At 62.4% G+C, this 16,012-nt stretch overlaps 2 protein-coding genes across 6 annotated transcripts; one reads left to right on the top strand and one right to left on the bottom strand.

The window, feature by feature from the left end:
• Positions 1-72: 72 nt before the first annotated feature.
• Positions 73-2,367, top strand: TSR3 (TSR3, 20S rRNA accumulation, homolog (S. cerevisiae)). The gene is made up of 5 exons (XM_008581259.1): positions 73-234; positions 639-828; positions 1,373-1,549; positions 1,685-1,748; positions 2,024-2,367. Exons 1-5 carry the CDS (start codon positions 88-90, stop codon positions 2,193-2,195), a joined length of 750 nt encoding a protein of 249 aa, XP_008579481.1. The 5' UTR covers positions 73-87; the 3' UTR covers positions 2,196-2,367.
• BAIAP3 (BAI1-associated protein 3) lies at positions 2,193-11,863 on the bottom strand. 5 transcript variants are annotated; one of them, XM_008581285.1, is made up of 33 exons: positions 11,727-11,863; positions 11,395-11,508; positions 11,159-11,264; positions 10,764-10,871; positions 10,234-10,293; positions 10,018-10,084; positions 9,723-9,918; positions 9,329-9,373; positions 9,127-9,204; positions 8,921-9,023; positions 8,457-8,564; positions 8,264-8,359; positions 8,076-8,179; positions 7,842-7,962; positions 7,193-7,317; positions 7,027-7,117; positions 6,834-6,890; positions 6,660-6,757; positions 6,509-6,560; positions 6,260-6,390; positions 5,986-6,109; positions 5,763-5,906; positions 5,577-5,669; positions 5,294-5,485; positions 5,149-5,217; positions 4,964-5,043; positions 4,790-4,898; positions 4,321-4,392; positions 4,127-4,207; positions 3,936-4,056; positions 3,745-3,868; positions 3,461-3,666; positions 2,193-3,376 (listed from the first exon to the last, which is right to left on the bottom strand). In XM_008581285.1, exons 1-33 carry the CDS (start codon positions 11,855-11,857, stop codon positions 3,273-3,275), a joined length of 3,510 nt encoding a protein of 1,169 aa, XP_008579507.1. In that variant the 5' UTR covers positions 11,858-11,863; the 3' UTR covers positions 2,193-3,272. The 5 variants fall into 5 exon arrangements, with proteins under 5 accessions (XP_008579507.1, XP_008579515.1, XP_008579490.1 ...); XM_008581293.1 differs by having other exon boundaries at positions 11,159-11,239; positions 11,421-11,508; XM_008581268.1 differs by having other exon boundaries at positions 10,764-10,802; positions 11,159-11,239; positions 11,421-11,508; positions 11,727-11,857.
• Between the last annotated feature and the right edge of the window lie 4,149 nt (positions 11,864-16,012).

Raw genomic sequence — 16,012 nt, 5'->3', positions numbered from 1 at the left:
CTCTCTCGGGGCAGCGTCCGTGGAACCGGAGGCGACCGAGGACGAGCGCGGCCCCGGCCCGGCCGCGCTGCCCTGCGCGCTGGCTATATGGGAGCTGGGCCACTGCGACCCCCGGCGCTGCACCGGCCGGAAGCTGGCCCGCCTGGGCCTGGTGCGCCGCCTGCGCCTGGGCTGCAGGTTCGGAGGCCTGGTGCTCAGCCCCGTGGGCGCACAGTACGTGTCGCCCGCAGACAGGTAGGCGCGGGCTGTGAGGCTGGGGAGGGCGCGGTGCCTGCCCTATCTCCCGCGCATCCTTCCTTTCTGGGCTCCCCTATTCGGACTTGTGTACCATGCTCACGTACACAGACCCTCCACGGGGCAGGGCACGCGTCTGTCTAGCCTGTCCCCGCTGCAGAGCCTAGGATACAGGAGGGCCCAGGACAGGCTCCTGTTGGGTGGGATAAGTGAGCGTACTCCAGGTACGGGGGTAGCCGCCTCCTCGAAAGCTTGCCGTTAGGGCCCTTTGGGGTGTTTGGAGATAGGGGAATGATGTCTGTGTCCTCGGCGAGACCAGTCTCCAGGGACACACGTCACTTTGGGGCCATCACCAAGGTGGTGCCGGCCCCCGGAAGCTACCCTACGCTTTTCCTGGCAGACAGCTGGTGGCACAGTGTGGGGTCGCTGTCATCGACTGCTCCTGGGCCAGACTGGACGAGACGCCATTTGGGAAGATGCGAGGGAGCCACTTGCGGTTGCTGCCCTACTTGGTGGCTGCCAACCCTGTGAACTATGGCCGGCCTTGCAAACTTTCCTGCGTGGAAGCTTTTGCGGCCACCTTCTGCATCATAGGTGAATTCCAGGGCCTGGAGGTCTGGTGGCCTAGGTCCACTCCCAACATTGTGTTTCCTGCCGGCAGACCCCAGGAGGATAGCAAGGGGTGTACAGGGAGGTGGTCAAGACAGACAGGGTTTCAGTTCTAACTCCCGCTTTCAGTCTTTGCTTTTGGAGTCGAGGTGGAGGTAGAATGGGATGGCTGCCCTATGAGGGCTGGTGTGTGGGTCCAGCCAGAGGATCCTCCTCATCCTCCTCAACTTATTCTCAGAGAATTTATGGTCCAAAGAGAGGTCCAGATGGAGACCCAGGAGATATGGAGACAGTTGTGGTGGGAATGTTTGTGTTTCTCAGCAAATGAACTTAGTGGACTGTGGAGGTGAGTGTTGTAGGGAGGGAGACAGAGGCCGGGGGTGGGTGTGGGTTGTCAGGACTGTAAGTTGGTGTTTGGTGGGGACCTCTCAGTTAACTGGGACAGGACCACCACCCAGCAGCCAGGGTGATCAGGATGCACAGAGGGATTGTCAACATCTTTGTGTTTTCTGGTTCCTGCAACCATCAGGCTTTTCAGACCTTGCTATTATTTTGCTGCGGAAGTTTAAGTGGGGCAAGGGCTTCCTGGACCTGAACCGCCAGCTCCTGGACAAGTATTCTGCGTGCGGTGGCCCGGAGGAGGTGCTGCAGGCCGAGCAGGAGTTCCTGATGGGCACCAAGGAGAGCCCCAAGGAGGAGGAAATCGGTGAGGCTTGATACAGATGGGAGCTGAGACCCTCCAGGCCTGCCGCCTCCTTTTGAGGAGCCGGGGGGTTGGGGGAATTGATTCTGCTCCAAGCTCACTTAGAGGTCACCTTCTCTCCTTTCCTCTTCTGTTCAGACCCCTTTGATGTGGATTCAGGGCGAGAGTTTGCAAACCCCAACAGGCCCATGCCCAGCACCCGGTAGGTCCCTGGGCTTCCTAGTTTGGTGAGAGGTCCGACCCAGGGCTCTCCTTTAACCGCTGTGCAGGGGGATGGAGTCCTAAGCAACACCTTGATTGTTTTCTGACTATACAGTATAAAATGGATGTCCTGCCAGAGGGCGTTTGGTTTAAAGAACACAAGGAATAAGAGGAATGTGTTCTTGGGTTGGGGCACTCATGGGTGATTGCAGTGGGGAAGGTTGCCTTGGGCTGCTCGGGAACCACACGTTTAGGAAACACGCCCCTCCCTTCCAGGCTGCCCACAAATGCTGATGACAGCAACGAGTCTGAAGAGCAAGGGCCTGATGCTGAGGACGATGGAGACAGCAGCAGCTGCCCCGAGGAGGAAGAGACCCTGGAGGAAGGGGCTGCAGCCATGGCCCCAGCTAGGGTCTGGAAAGGAATCAAGAAACGGCAGAGAGACTGAAGGTTGCAGACATATGTATTTTTGAGGCTGGGTAATGACATCTAGAGATAGTAGTGACACACATGAGGACACAGGTAGGCCTGGACCCTCCAGGTTCTGTCCAATGCTTCTGGCAGCCTTGCCCTGCGTCCTGCCTTGGAGCTCTCTCAATGAAACTGCAGGACAAGCAGTAGATTGGTCTCTTCCTTCACACTCAGCCTACGGCGTGGCCTCTGGTGAAGCAGACCCTGCTTGGAAGGGTCTGGGTGTGGAGTAAGTCTTATGCGGTCACATACATGTATGTGAAAGGACAGCCGACCAGTTGGCGTGGAGTCCTGTACACTGACCATCAGCCGTGGGTGATGTCCTGGGCTTCACAGAGTGGCCCCAGGAGCCAGGTGGGGACTGGAGACCCGTGCAACTCAGCAAACCTCCTCTGCGTCCCTGCTGATGGGGAGGACTCCAGTGCCAGGAGAGGGGTGCTGACACAGCAGCACCCGCACCTTCACCGCCCCCTGGGGCCCTCAACTACTTAACCCCAGGCCCTCTTGCCTCTCGGCCTGGCGAGGACTTGCCCTCCCCCAGGAGAGGGAGGGAATGGTTTTCTTAATATGGGCTCTCCAGCATGGCACTTGACATTTGGGAACGGACTGTGTTTTGTTGGGTGCTGTCTGGTTCACTGTGGGATGTTGGGCAGCAGCTCTGTCCTCCACCCACTGGTACCAGCAGCACCCCCTTCACTTTTCAGTTGTGACTACCAAAAGTGTGTCCAGTTGTTGCCTAATGTCCCCTGGGGAGCAAAGCTGCCACCGAGACCCGCTATGGAGCCCAAGGTGGAGAAGCCCACTTGGTCACCATGCCCACTCTAGTCTGCTCTGTGTGCAAGGGAACAGCTGCTGGCCAGGTCCTGCTGCATCGGCTGCCCAGATTCAGGGTGAGGGTGGAACTTGCTGGGGTGTAATTTGTTCATAGCATACACCAAAGGGGCACCACCAGAGTGGACTGAAGTCACAGCAAACATGTCACAGCAAGAGAGGAGGCACCAAGAGTCCTGGCTGCAGGGAACTTGGGGGAGGGGCAGGCAGCAGCAGGGGCGGCTCAGGGGTCTGCTTCCATGCACTTCTCCAGCTCCTTGAGTTTCTTGACGAACTCCTGCGCCTCCCTGCTGGTGCGGCCTTCCAGCATCCGCAGCGCAGACCTCACTGCAGGTGGGCAGGTGGGTATGTGGTAGCCAACACCAGGCCTGGCCACCCCTAGGCCCCTACTGCCACCCAGTGAGTACTCACCCTGGGCTCTAGGCCTGCGCAGGTGCAGGGTGACAGGCTGCCCAGCTCTTGCGCCCCCTACCATCTGAGACTGTGTGACGCCGCTGATACCACCCAGGCCAAGGGCCGCCTCCCCAGCGAAGTCGTTGGTGGACAGCCAGTCGTGGTCCATGACTGTGAACAGCACGCAGGCTCCACGGCGGCGGCACGCCTCTACGGGCACGGAGCTGCAGATGGAGGGCAGTCACCTGGAGCCCTACTGTGCCAGCACGGGGCCTGGGTCTCAGGGATGCGTGGGCACTCACAAGTAGAAGAGCTCGTCATACACGGGGTGCAGCGTCCGGGCCTTGACCTGGGTTCTCTGGCTGCGGACCAGTGGGAAGAGGTGCGGTGGGCCCAGCTCCACAATCACAAAGGGGTCACTCAGGCCTGGGGGCACACAGCCATGAGCCAGCCTGACCCACTGGCCCCACCTGCCCCCACCACCACACCTCACCGTTGGTGTCCAGGGGGAGCAGGTCAGCGGCATGTAGCACCTCCACAGCCAGCCGCTGTTCAGCCACCTCATAGTGACAGCGGATGCTCAGGCGCCCAAACCGTTTCTGCTCCAGGGACCTCTGCAGAAAGACCAGTGAGTGGGCAGAGGCTCCCAGAATGGGGCTGCGTGCCCACCGTAGGCTGCCCTACCTGCTTGAGCTTGTCCAGGTAGAACTGCTCGATGCACTCACGGGTGGAGCATTTATGCAGCCGCAGCTCCTCCTCCAGCCTCTGCAGGGGAGGGTGTTGGGAGAGGGTGCCAGGTCACATGACTTGGGCTGGTGCAGGGCAGCAGGTTGAACTCAGATTCCTGTGTCACCCCCTGCAGAAGGGCCAGTCCTCACCTTGTAGCTTCCATCCCTTAGGCTCTCCAGGGGCAGGCCCTGGCCCTCAGCATGAAAAAAGTTGACCAGGGCCTGGGACAGGGTAAGAAGGGAGAGATATCAGGAGACCCAGCGTGTGCTGGGGACAGATGGAGACCCAAAGTTCCAGGGAGTACGAGCAGCACCAGGGTCTCAGGAGCTCGGGGCAGGGCCACTTCTCACACCTGGGCACAGCAGAAGCCCCTGGGAGGCCTGGGGAAATGCCAGCACCTGAGGCAAGCCAGCCAGTCAGCCTAACAGGCAGCACAGAGGCTGCTGCTGATAGGGAGGAAGGGCCCTGGAGGAGTGGCTGTGCAGGCAGAGGAGGCTGGGATCCTGGTAAGGGGCTGGTGGGGACAAAGCGAAGGAGGGGTAAGGGCAGCCTGGTCGCTGGGGGCCTGTGGGGAGAGGGCGGGGGAGTTCCGGCAGAGAGCTACTGCACACAGCCTACCTCCAACGTGAAGTAGAAGCGGCCATAGAAGTCGGTGGAGACGTCGCGGTTTGTGCCCAGTGCCTGCAGGATAGCTTGCAGGAGCAGCTCCCACAGGGCTTCCAGCACCCTGTGGGGACGCAGTGTCAGTAACCGAGCCCGGGCTGCCTCCCTCCCACCCTGTCCCACCAGTACCTGCTGAGGTTCTCTTTCACCAGGGAGACATTCAGCAGGGCCAGCTTCTCATCCAGGTACTTCATGAGTGGGGCCACAGCCTGTGGGCAGGGGTCCACAGGGCTGGCCTGCACCTGGACCCCCGCCCCACCCCCAACGTATACACACACTCTCTGCACTCTGCCCCCACCCTAGCTCAGGCTCACCTCATCGTTCTGAATGGAGTCAGGAGAGAGGCTGATGTGCTGCACGTACTTCCTGATGTTGCCCACCATCTGAGGGAAGGGGCAGTGCTCAGCAAGGTGTTGGGGGCACCAGGAGCAGCCCCCATGCCCAAGCCCCCCTGCCTACCTTGGAGGTCAGGTGCGCCGTCACCGTGCGGGCCTCCCTCTGCAGGTCCTCATCCAGGGTCTGCAAGCAGCTGAGTAGGGGCCGGGGAAGCACCCCCTCCAACCCCGATGCCCGCTCCGGCCACGCCAGGCCCCTCAGCGCCTGCGCAGCAGCCTTGTTCACCAGCTCCACATCATTGAGGACCACACAGAGCTGGGGGGAGGGTGTGGCCAGAGGTGCATGGGTCTGGGTTCCTGTGGTGGCCTGCCTCCTGCCCACCCCCCCCGCCCCGCCAGCCACTCACTGGCTCGCTCACTGCCTCTCCCGCTGCTCCGGACTGAGCATCCACCTTCTTCCGCAGCAGCTCGGTGTAGAAGAGAGTGGCCTCACACACGTCCTGAGGTGGCAGACGGGTGCTGGGGAGCTGTGGACCCCTCCCTGGCCCCATCTCCTCCTGGCCTATTCCCCTCACCCCCTGGAGCCCACGCACCTGACTGAGCTGGATGCCCAGCACCTGGGCCTGAGTGGGATCAGGCCATGCCAGGCGGACCCAGAGCTCCTGGATGTGGCTGAAGCAAAGACCAGCGGTGACTGCAGAGCTGCTGTGCTTGGAAGAGGCATCCATGGGCTCCAGCTGGGAAGGCAGAAAGAGATCAGGGTTGACGGGAACCCTGGAGACACCCCAGTGTCCTCAGGTCTGGGAACGCACTTACTGTGTCCATATCCACGGCTCCCTGAAGCCGCCACTTGGCCTGGTCCCGCAGCACCTGCAGCCAGAGCTTCACGGCGGGCAGGAATGGGACATGAATGCCAGCCAGGGCCAGGGAGCGGCTGTCCCTGCAGTGGGAGACCAGTCAAAGCTAGTCCCCAACTCAGACACCTTAACCTAGTGTGCTCTTAGTTCACGGCCACAGGGGCACAAGGAGAGCCTCCCTCACAGGTCCTGGGGTCTCCCATCCCAGAGCCTATCTGGGGGGGAGTGCACACCGGCCAGGGATGCTGCTCCAGAAGCGCTGAGTGTCTGCCAGGGTCAGGTAGAGCTCAAAGAGCCTTGAGGCCACCTCCAGGGTCATCTTGGGGCTCAGCTCCTCTGTCAGCACCCAGGCCTCCTCGGCCACCTGCCCAAGAGGACAGGATCAACCCACTGCAACAAAGAAACCCAGCCCTTCCTAGCCAGGGGGCCTCTTCCTGCTCCCCCATGCCTGGAAGACACCCAGGATCGGTGACCCTCCTCACCAGACGCTCCAGCTGCCGGAAGGTAAGAGTGAAGAAGTCCACCTTGAGGATGCTGCAAAGGACACACCTCAGCCACCTGCTCCCCACCAGCAGGCCCTGCCGGCCCCCACCTGGCCCTGGCCCAGTGTCAGCACTGAGGTGCTGGGCCCACCTGTGGAAGAGGCTGGCATAGATGCTGTAGCAGGACTGCAGGTCGTCGTAGATGGCATCTGCCAGCTCAACAAGCCCGGCGAGGCGCTGTGGCCCTGGCTGCAAAGAAGCCTGGCTGGTACCGCGCTCTCGGCCTGCCCACACCAGATGCGGCCAAGCCCTCCCTGAACTGCACCTGCTCTCGAGGGCTCTTGGAGTCCAACAGTCTGTCATACCACTCGCGGTTGCCTCTCTGCAACGGAAACCACCAGGGAAGCATGGTGGGTTGTTGGGAAGACGAACGGACAGGGCCAGGGACTGTGGTACTCAGGGTCCCAGCCAGGCAGGGGAGGGCAGGGGCCAAGTGGTTGGCCCAGGCCCAAACACACCTTCAGGGTGGCAGCAATGTCCATGTTCAGCTCTGACTGGAAGGGGCAGATCTCAAAGGAGGGCTGGAAGAGCTTCAGCTTGCTGAGACATCTGGGTGAGGGCAGCCAGCTGAGTGGGGACTGCCCCAGCCAACCCCACGCCCCCGCACGTGGCAGCTGCACCCACCTCAGCAGCATCTCCAAGCGGTAGACGGCCGTGCTGTTGGAGGCAGGAAAGTAGTCTCGGAGCTGGCGCAGCAGACACAACCCGAACTCAGAGAAGGCGGAGAAACTGTCAGCCAGGCTCTCCTCCTGGGGGACAGGACCCTTCAGAGTGCCACCACCAGCAGCCCCACCATCCTGCCTTGGCCCCAGCAGCATCCTCCCTACTGTGTGGCCAGCCCTGTCTGCCAGGCTCTGCCCAGAGGAGCACCCTCTTTCGGCCTCTGACCCCTCGCAACTTTCCCATGCTGTCCTGCACCAGTCTGTTTTCACGACTCTCTGCTCACTGCCCACAGGAGCCTCAGGTCCTTTACACCAGCTGCTTTCTCTGCCCCACCCTATAACTGACAGCTTCCTCCTGTTACGGACTGTCACCACCTCTATGGCTTTCCCCACTCCCTTCTTTCCCCTCCCGGCTGCTCTCCAGAAGTTACTCCAACACATGCCACCCTCTCCTCACAACACAGTACTTGCGCTCTTCTACATCGTGAGGCTCTGTCGGTTTATCTTCACCCCCATGAGGGCAGGACTCTGCCCCTCACTGCCCAGCACGGAACAGGCCCGGTCCCCAGCACACCCTGCACCCGCAGCAGGTAGGCCAGCGCCGCGCCCACCTGCTCCTGCGGTAGCGAGGCCGCCTCCTCCCAGTGCGCCTGCATGTCCTCCAGCAGCCCCAGCAGGTAGCCGTAGTCCAGCGTACGGGTCTGATGGTGACGGCTGCTGACCTGCCAGTGCCTGCAGGGGCCGGGGTGGGGCGGCATCTGGCCACGCCCCCGCACAGCGACCTCCCCCAGCAAGCCCCGCCCCTCACCTCGGTCCCGCGCCCTCGGTCCGCCCCGCCCACTCACAGAACCGCCAGCTGCAGCGGTGACAGGTTGCTCTGGGCCCCGTGCAGGCAGAGGACTGTGGCGGCCGGCGCGCTGAGCTCGCCGCGCCAGCTGCTCGAGTCAGGCTGCGGGAGGAGGCCGGGCGTGGGCGGGGGCGGGAGACCCCCATCCCCGCTCAGGGCCCTGGGGCTCCTGCGGGCGCGTGCTACCTCCTCCGCTCTGTGCTCGAAGCGCAGCAGGCGGCTCAGCAGCAGCATATGGGACAGAAATCCGGATCGCCCGCGCTGGCTCATGGCCGTGTCCCTCTGGAACGCAGACCCCGCGCAGTCATCGGCCCTGCCCGACCCCTGCGCACCACCGCTCCCCCACCTGCGTGTAGATCAGCTGGAGGGCCATTCCCACCTGCGTGGTGATGAGCTTGAGGACCAAGTGGCAGTCTCCCTGCACGCGGGAGGCGCTGGAACGCGGTTCCAGCTTGAACCAGCGGTCGACGCCAGCCACGGGCACCTCCTGGGGGCGGCAGGAGGGTCAGACCCGAGACTCCTCCCCCCTCCTACCTCCCAGCCAGACTCTGTGCGACCCTGGGGAGAACGTACGGCCTCAGCTTCCCTTCTCATGAGGACATGGGTGACCAGCTCATAGGTAGTGCTCAGCGGGTGCCCAAACCCAACAGAACATTTGAGGCAGTCCCTCTCCCTGCCTCTGGGGGTGGCCCCCGAAGCCCAAGGAGGGTGGGAGGCTCTTGGGGGGATCGGAGGAGTAGCCACTGGAAATATCTCAGGAAGCTCAGGGCACCCCCAATGCCTGAGGGCACCGCAGGTGTCCCCTAAATGTAACCACCTCCATCCCTCCCCGTGCCCACTCACCCGGATAGGTATGTTCAGGCATCCCAGGAAGTCATCAGTGTGGTCCTCGTTGTGCCCTGCTGTCCCATTTGCACGGGCTGACTTCACAATCTGTTTGAAGTACCTAGACACAGCAGGGTGGGCATCACGCTGATGGTCCCTGGGGATCCACTGCATGCAGTGCCCCTGAGGTCTGGGGACACAAGTGTCCCTCCCACCCACAGTACCTGCTCATGCCCTTCAGGCCAATGACTTCATTCAGTTTCCTGCAGGCCTCTACCAGGGAAACGTCATCGTCGTGGTCCCTGCGTGGGTGGGTGGGGAGGGCCTGGCTTGTCTGGAGCCTCAGCCTGGCCCAGAGTCCTCCCTGCTCCCCCCGAGACCAGAGGCACCCACTCCCCCTGCCCTGCAGGGCACAGGGGCCTGTACCAGATGTCCAGGTGCAGCTGGTCTGTGCTGACATCCTCGATCTCACTACAAGGAGAACACAGATGCTTGGGAGTGGCCTGAGCAAGGGAGACTTTTCAGCAGCGACAGGGAGGGGGCCCCCAGCTCCCACTTTCCAGACAGGTTGCCTGGGTTCAAATCCTGACTCTGCCACTTGCCACCAGTTGTGTGGCCACAGGGGCATGATGCCCCTCTCTGGACCTCAGTTTCCTCCTCTGGAAAGTGGGCATACGACCAGCCCCCTCAAAGTTCCCCGGGGCAGGCAATGAGACCAGGAACAGCTGTGTCACCCCCTGGGCAGCCCCAGCTCTGGCACCACAGGCAGTGCCCCTCCAACCCCCCCGCCACTCGGCCACGCAGCTGGGGAAGGGCTTACAAGAGGAAGTGCTCCTTCCAGACAGGGTTCAGGGTGCTGCTCTTGACCTCGGTGACCTCAATACACTTGGCCGGCAGCAGTCCACTGCGCTTGCCACCCCTGCAGAAGGTGAAGCGCTGGTCCTTCTGCTCGCCAGGCTCCCGCGGGGTGCCCGAGGCCGGCAGGATGCCCAGCATGCAGTACGGGTCACTGTAGCCTGGAACGCAGCAGGTGACTCAGTGCCCGAGCCCACGCCCTCCACCCTCCAGGGCCGCCAGGCCCGGGCATGACAGGGGTCCACTGGGTCCCCGCTCACCATTGGGGTCTTTGGCCAGAAGGTTCTTGGCACGCATAACGGAGACCTTCAGGGCATATGTGGGGGCCTGCAGACAGAGGGATGCTAGGGGGCTTCTCGGGGCTGAGCTGCCCCTTTGGACACCTGCTCAGCATGAGCATGACAGGGCCCTATGCTGGGCCCTGGCACATGGGCACTGCAGCAGGTTGATGCCTGCCCCCTGGCTGGCAGCCTTACCTTGGCTCGCTTCACACACTCAACGGCCCCGGCGTGCTCCTCTGGGCTGGTGCCGAATGCCTGAGGAAGGAGGGCAGGTGGAAGGGTTGAGGCTGCCTGCTGTCCTGGGGGGCCTCGGTGTGGCCACAGTCAGGAATGCCTGACCTCATTTCATGGGGGCACAGGGGCGTGGGGAGCTCAGAGCACATGCAGGTGGAGAGGGAAAGTGTGTGTCTGTCCATTTTTCTGGGAGAGTCCATCCTTCTGTCCTTTCTAATCCTCTTTGTGTGTCTCCATGTGTCTGCCCATCTTGCTGTCCTTCTGGTACGTCTGTCAGCCTGTGTCTGCCTGTGCACATATGTGTGCTTACATGTGCTGCCATCTGTTGTCGTGGGTGCATGGGGGCAATTCTGTGTGTTGTTCTGTTGATGGTGATGTCAGCAGTGGGGGGAGGAGGTTAGGGTGGGAAGTGGTCTCAGTTCTCCCCAAAGTGGGGTAGGTCAAGCGGGATGGGGCCAGGCCTGCAGGTGGGCAGAGCTGATGGGGCTCACCTGCTGTAGGTAGCCCAGTAGGGCATCCTCGTCGTCCACCTGCTCAGGGCCCATGGTCCCTGCGCGGTAGATGACGGTGTACAAAGCCTCCTCATAGAGCATGTCCACCTGTGGGTGGGGGTGGGGAGTAAGCCCTGAGCCCCAGTCACGGGGTGGGTCCCAGGCTCCTCCTGTCCACTCCCTGAGTTCCTCCCACTGGTCGAGCCCCGGTCTCTGCCTTGGTGCCTTTGCACCTGCTGGGCCCTCCACTAGGGGACCCTCCACTCCTCACTCACCCATCCCACCCACCTTTGCAGTGCACCTGTCACTGGACCCTGGACCCACATGCAGAGGTGCTCATAAATGGCTGAGAGTAGTAGTTCCAGCTTCTTCCTGGGACTGGACCCCCCCATTACCTCTTCCTGGGTCAGGGCTCTCAGACCACGGTTGGGGTCCACGGGCTCAGCGGGGGCTGGTGAATCACTGCGCAAGAGGACCTGTGAGGGGCAACAGGGTGAGGGTCTCAGGGGTGGCCAGGGCCTTAGCACGTGGCTGCCCCCTAGGATCCTGAGGCTGGCTGGACAGGGGGTGCTCCAGGGAGGAAGGAGGGAGGGTGGAGGCAGGTGTGGATGGGCTAATGGGTGCCTGGTGCCTGGGCCCTGGGGGAGGGGTGCTCACCTCGGAGCTCGGCAGGCCTTGTCTGCCTTCCCCCTTCTTCAGGATGAGACGCATCTGGGCAAAGAACTCCACGCCATCGCCAGGTTTCCTGGGAGAAAGGCCCAGGTTGGCTCTCAGCTCACAGGACATGCTGGCCCCAGCTCGGGACCAGCCGCACAACGCAAGGGGCCCATCTACCCAGACCTCCACACATCTGGAGTGTGGCAGCAGTGTGAGTTCAGACCCCCCACTTCCTGCCCAGGTGGGCAGGTGCCGGGGCAGTGGTGTGGGAAGTCCAGCCAGGAAAGGGAGGCCAGGTGCACCCACCAGGCCCCCGTGGCGGGCTCCTGCGGGTCAGCGCTGGTGCTCCCTGGTTCCTGCTCGGTCCTGCGACGGAAGGACGGGCACACCTGCACCTGCCTGAGCACACTGCTCTTGATCTCCAGCAAGGTCGACATGGTGGGTGACCTGCAGCAGACAGCATGGCCCGCGGCCTTTGGTTGACTACACATTCATTTGTGCACCATTGAAGCCACCGGAGGCGGGGAGGATGGATGGGGGGGACAAGAGGGACAGGCAGAGGCTCAGGAGCCCACCCACCACCCTGGACTGTGCTGGGCACTCAGGGGGACTGGTGGACTCCAGCCACTACACCTGCTGGGTGACCTGTTAAGGCTTTGTGTCCCCTGCAGGGTAACTTTGGGGACGTGGTGGTGACTGTTGTGAAAGGTGACAATAGTGCCTCTAGTGCCTGGCTCTGAGTGGGTGTTCCATCTGGGAGCAGCTGGAATTTCACCAGGAAGGGACCTGCTCTGCTGCACTCCCTACCCACACCCCACCTGTCCAGGGCTGGGACCCCAGACGCTGTGACAGGAAATATCTGTCTTTCCTAGGAGCTTGCTGAGAGGAACAAGATGTTGGACTCTCCCAACCCCCATGCCCACTCAGGCCCTCTATACAGGAGGCCAAGAAATTTGCCAGAACCCCAGACGTCCCAGTACCCCAAAGGACCACAGGTAGGAAAGGGCACAGTGGGACCCCAATGGCAGGGGAGCCTGCGGCCTGGGACCTCAGCCCACATGCCCGGGGCAGAGAGGGCAGCTGCTCATGTGGCCAGGATGCACCGCAGGGGGACACGGACTCACCGAGCACGGCAGGGGTCAACGCCCCATCCTCAACCCCAGGTGGGCCAGCAAACCCAGGGTGGGTGGTGCCCCCCAGAGCAGAGCCTACTCCCCACAATCAGCAAAAATGGGAGCACGGAGCGGGCTGTGCCCAGCTGGAGCATGCCTGGGACTGGGGGCCACAGCGCTCGCTCCCTCCTGGTCCATCCCACTTCAATTATCCTCACGTTGCTGTGGCAACCAAGTCACCCTGCTGCATCCTGTCTGGAGCAGGAAGAATGCCCAGAAGTCACCACTGGGACAGAGAGCGGCCCTCTGCTGAGGAATGGAGCCTGGGCCCAGGCAGAGCCCTGGTGGTCCTGTTCAGAACCTGTGTGTGGGGCAGGGATCGGGCTGAGCCAGGGACCCTGGCAGTGGGCACCTCTGAATACAGGGGAGGACACCTTTCTTTTCCATAGTGGCAGCCCTGGGACTCTCCCTGAAGGCTTGCTGCTCTCCCTGTGAGTTCCCTGAGTCTCCCTGTGCCCAGCCTGCCCGTGATCACACCTGCATACTCCCTTTAGCAGGGGCTCACTTTCCCCTGCAGACCCCCAGAGTAAGGACAGGGTGATAGCTAAGACACTGTGGCCTCCTAAGCCCCCTCATCTAGCACACCACCCTGCCCAGACACCCACCTCTGCCCTGGGTCACCCAACAACCTCTGGCCCTGTGCCTCCTGCACACGGCCCCTGGGAGGCTCCTCCCTCCCTGGATGAAATCCATCCCAGAGCCAGGCCACCTCTGCCACATGGTGCCCACTCCTTGGGCCCCATGCCCCAGGCTCTCGTTTACAGGTGCTCCCCAGTCCACCCCAGGGCCTTTGCACTTGCTGTCTGGGTTCCCCTTCCTCTTCCACTTACGGAGGTGGGCCAGGTGCATCAGCTATAGCAGGGGACACTGTCATTTTCTTTTGACAAAGGAAATGGAGACTTAGCAGGTTCAACTACTTGCCCAGGGTCTCATGGGAAGTTAGTGGTGGCAGAGCCAGGTTAGACCGCCTCTGCCCTTCATGCCCAGGCCAGCTCCCTGGGGCCCTGCTGGCCACTAAGGGTTACTCCCCACGCATGGCTCTGTTTAGCATCTGAGGCCACCTCCTCATGAGAAACATAAGCTCAGCGGGAGGGCGGGGCCCCAGCACACCTGGCAACTGTGGGTTCTAAATAGACGCTGTTGAGCAAGTTCCCTGCTCCTTGCTGTGTCTGTCTGTGGTGGTCCAGGGTCGCCATCCCTGGTCTCTACCTGCTCCCAGCTCAGGCCAGCACCCAACAATGCCTCATCCTGTCCCTGGGCCAGCCCAGTGGGTGCTGGGCTCAGAGAGCTCCCATCTTGCCAGACCCAAGAGCCAAGGACCAGAAGGAGGGTGGGCAGCTCTTCACCCCAGGAGGGGCAGCACTCAGAAGGCCAGAAATGAGGCCTCGCTTTCAAACCTCTGGGTGCCTCCCCCAAAGATGTAGGGCTCTGTGGGCTGGGCATGGTGCTTCCAGAAGCTGTCACTCCTATAGCCAGTTGTGAGGTCCCCAGGGGCCGGGAGTCACAGGACCCCCTTCCCCTCTCTGAGTGGAAGAGGCTGCTCCCCCCGCAGCCCCTCAAAGCCAGTAGAGCAGCCGCTGCTTGAGCTGTTGCCAGGGCAACCGCCAGCTGCATCTACGTGTGACAGGGGCTATGGGGGGAGCAGTCCCACAGACAAACATGACGCAGGAGCCAAATAGCCTGAGCTGCAGGGGTTGGGGGGTATTTGTGAAAACAAAATGTTCAAGGTGGAGGGGGGGTGGGCACCTTCCCTGCGTTTCCACTGGACAGCTCACCTGCGATCCTCAGAGTAGCCTGAGTGGGGGTGCTGCTCTGCTCCCCTCTTCTCAGATGAGGAAACTGAGGCACTGGGCTTAGGAACCAGCCCAAGGTTGAGAGCCAGCAAGCAGCGGTCTCCCTGGCTCTGGTGTCCAAGTGCTAAGCTCCTGGGACATTCTGAGGCCTGGGGTCTAGCTGGGCCGGCCACCCTGACACCAACTGCAGCTGCAACCCCTCCCTCCACCCATTGCTAGGATGGAGGCAACAGTGGTGTCTCGGCTGCCTGGGGAGCTGAAAACCTTGCTGCACCCAACAGCTTGGGGACCTGGGAACCACCTGCCATGGAGGCCAGGGACCTCATCCAGAGCTGCCATCACCAGTGGGCATGTCACTGTCCCCCCATGTCATTCATCTGTGATGAGTACAGAAAGCAGTGGCTGCCTGGGGGGCCCTCATCTCATATAGGTAGGAGTGTGCCAGGTCCAGGGGACCCCCCATCTGTCTGGTGGGCCCAGATGTGACTCTCCTGGGCTTGGATGGCAGCATGGAGCAGGATGTGCCCTCGTCCCCACTCATGCATGGCCACCAGGGCCAGCTCCCATTTGTCCCATGAGCCAAGTAAGTGCCAGCCAAGGAGCTGAAGGCCACGCTAGCACAGGGGCCATGCCTCGTTCTTGGTTGTCCCCCAGGCCTGGGCTGAATGCAGAATGACATTTTGCAAATGAGATGGCACTGTCCCACTTCACAGCCCAGGGCAGGGGTAGCTTGCACCCAGGATTCGAACCCAGAACTCTCAAGTCATCTGCCGGACCATTTGGGGGCTCGGGTGGTCTCAAGGCAGATGAGTCTGGGGGTGGTGAGCACAGCAGGAAAGCTGGATGGGGAGTTTCTGGCCCAGCGTGTCTCCCAATAAGCCCTCCAGAGCGTTGGGGGAGGGGGCTTCTTAATAGCATTAGGTCCCTGGTAACTTGGGTGTGTGTGTCAGGATGTCTGCCCCGCATGCTGGCGCTCCACGCCCCGCTCTCGGTCTTCTTCCCTGTTCGGGTTTCCCCCCTTTTCCTGCCCAGCCCCCGCCTAGCCCCCTCTCGGACCCTCCACCAGGCCCCGCGCACTTACAGCTCCAGCTCCGTGCAGCCCGAGCCCCGCGTACAGCGCCCGCTGGATGCCGCCAGCACGGATGCGCACGGATGTGACCGTCCCTCTCGCGTCCTCCCCGCCTGTCCCGCCGCGACGTCCTTCCCTCGCTTCTCGCCCCTCCCTCCGGCCCCCCTTTCTCGGTGCTTCGGTGCTGGGGCTGCCCGGGGGAGCCTCGCGCCCTCCCCCGGTTGTATGGGGGTCTCTCTCCCGTTGGAGGGCGGGCGATCCGGGGGTGTGCAGCTTTTTACCCCCTCCCGCGAAGACCCCGGCAGGAGCAGGAGATTGAAATTCCCCGCGGCCCTGACAGGAGGGAGGGAGGGGCGGGGCTCGCACGAGCGCGGATCTGGGGGCCTGAGGGTCCTGCGAGGACCGGCGGGAGAGCGGGAGGGCCAAGGGCGCGCCGGGGGCGTCTTCCTCCCCGAAGGCTTGGGGGGCGCAGCCCGCTCGTGGGCGGGGGGGCTGCTGAGAAACCTCGCCGAGCCCTCCCGGGTCCTCGGTCCCGCCCCCGCCTGCGGCCTCCACCGG

This window comes from Galeopterus variegatus, unplaced genomic scaffold, assembly GCF_000696425.1.
Source record: "Galeopterus variegatus unplaced genomic scaffold, G_variegatus-3.0.2 Scaffold92, whole genome shotgun sequence".
Taxonomy (NCBI): Eukaryota; Metazoa; Chordata; class Mammalia; order Dermoptera; family Cynocephalidae; genus Galeopterus; species Galeopterus variegatus.
The sequence above is the reverse complement of the archived record's forward strand: the minus strand, read 5'-3'. Positions and strand labels throughout refer to the sequence as shown.

Coding starts and splice junctions, on each gene's coding strand:
- BAIAP3 (XM_008581285.1), bottom strand. CDS start 11,857: ATGTCGACCTTGCTGGAGATCAAGAGCAGTGTGCTCAGGCAGGTGCAG. Junction 8,565..8,920: donor GCCTGAACATACCTATCCGG/GTGAGTGGGCAC, acceptor TGCCGCCCCCAG/GAGGTGCCCGTGGCTGGCGT. Junction 5,218..5,293: donor CGGCGCACCTGACCTCCAAG/GTAGGCAGGGGG, acceptor CCCTTCCCTCAG/ATGGTGGGCAACATCAGGAA.
- TSR3 (XM_008581259.1), top strand. CDS start 88: ATGGGAGCTGGGCCACTGCGACCCCCGGCGCTGCACCGGCCGGAAGCT. Junction 235..638: donor TACGTGTCGCCCGCAGACAG/GTAGGCGCGGGC, acceptor CCTGGCAGACAG/CTGGTGGCACAGTGTGGGGT. Junction 1,550..1,684: donor CCCCAAGGAGGAGGAAATCG/GTGAGGCTTGAT, acceptor TCTTCTGTTCAG/ACCCCTTTGATGTGGATTCA.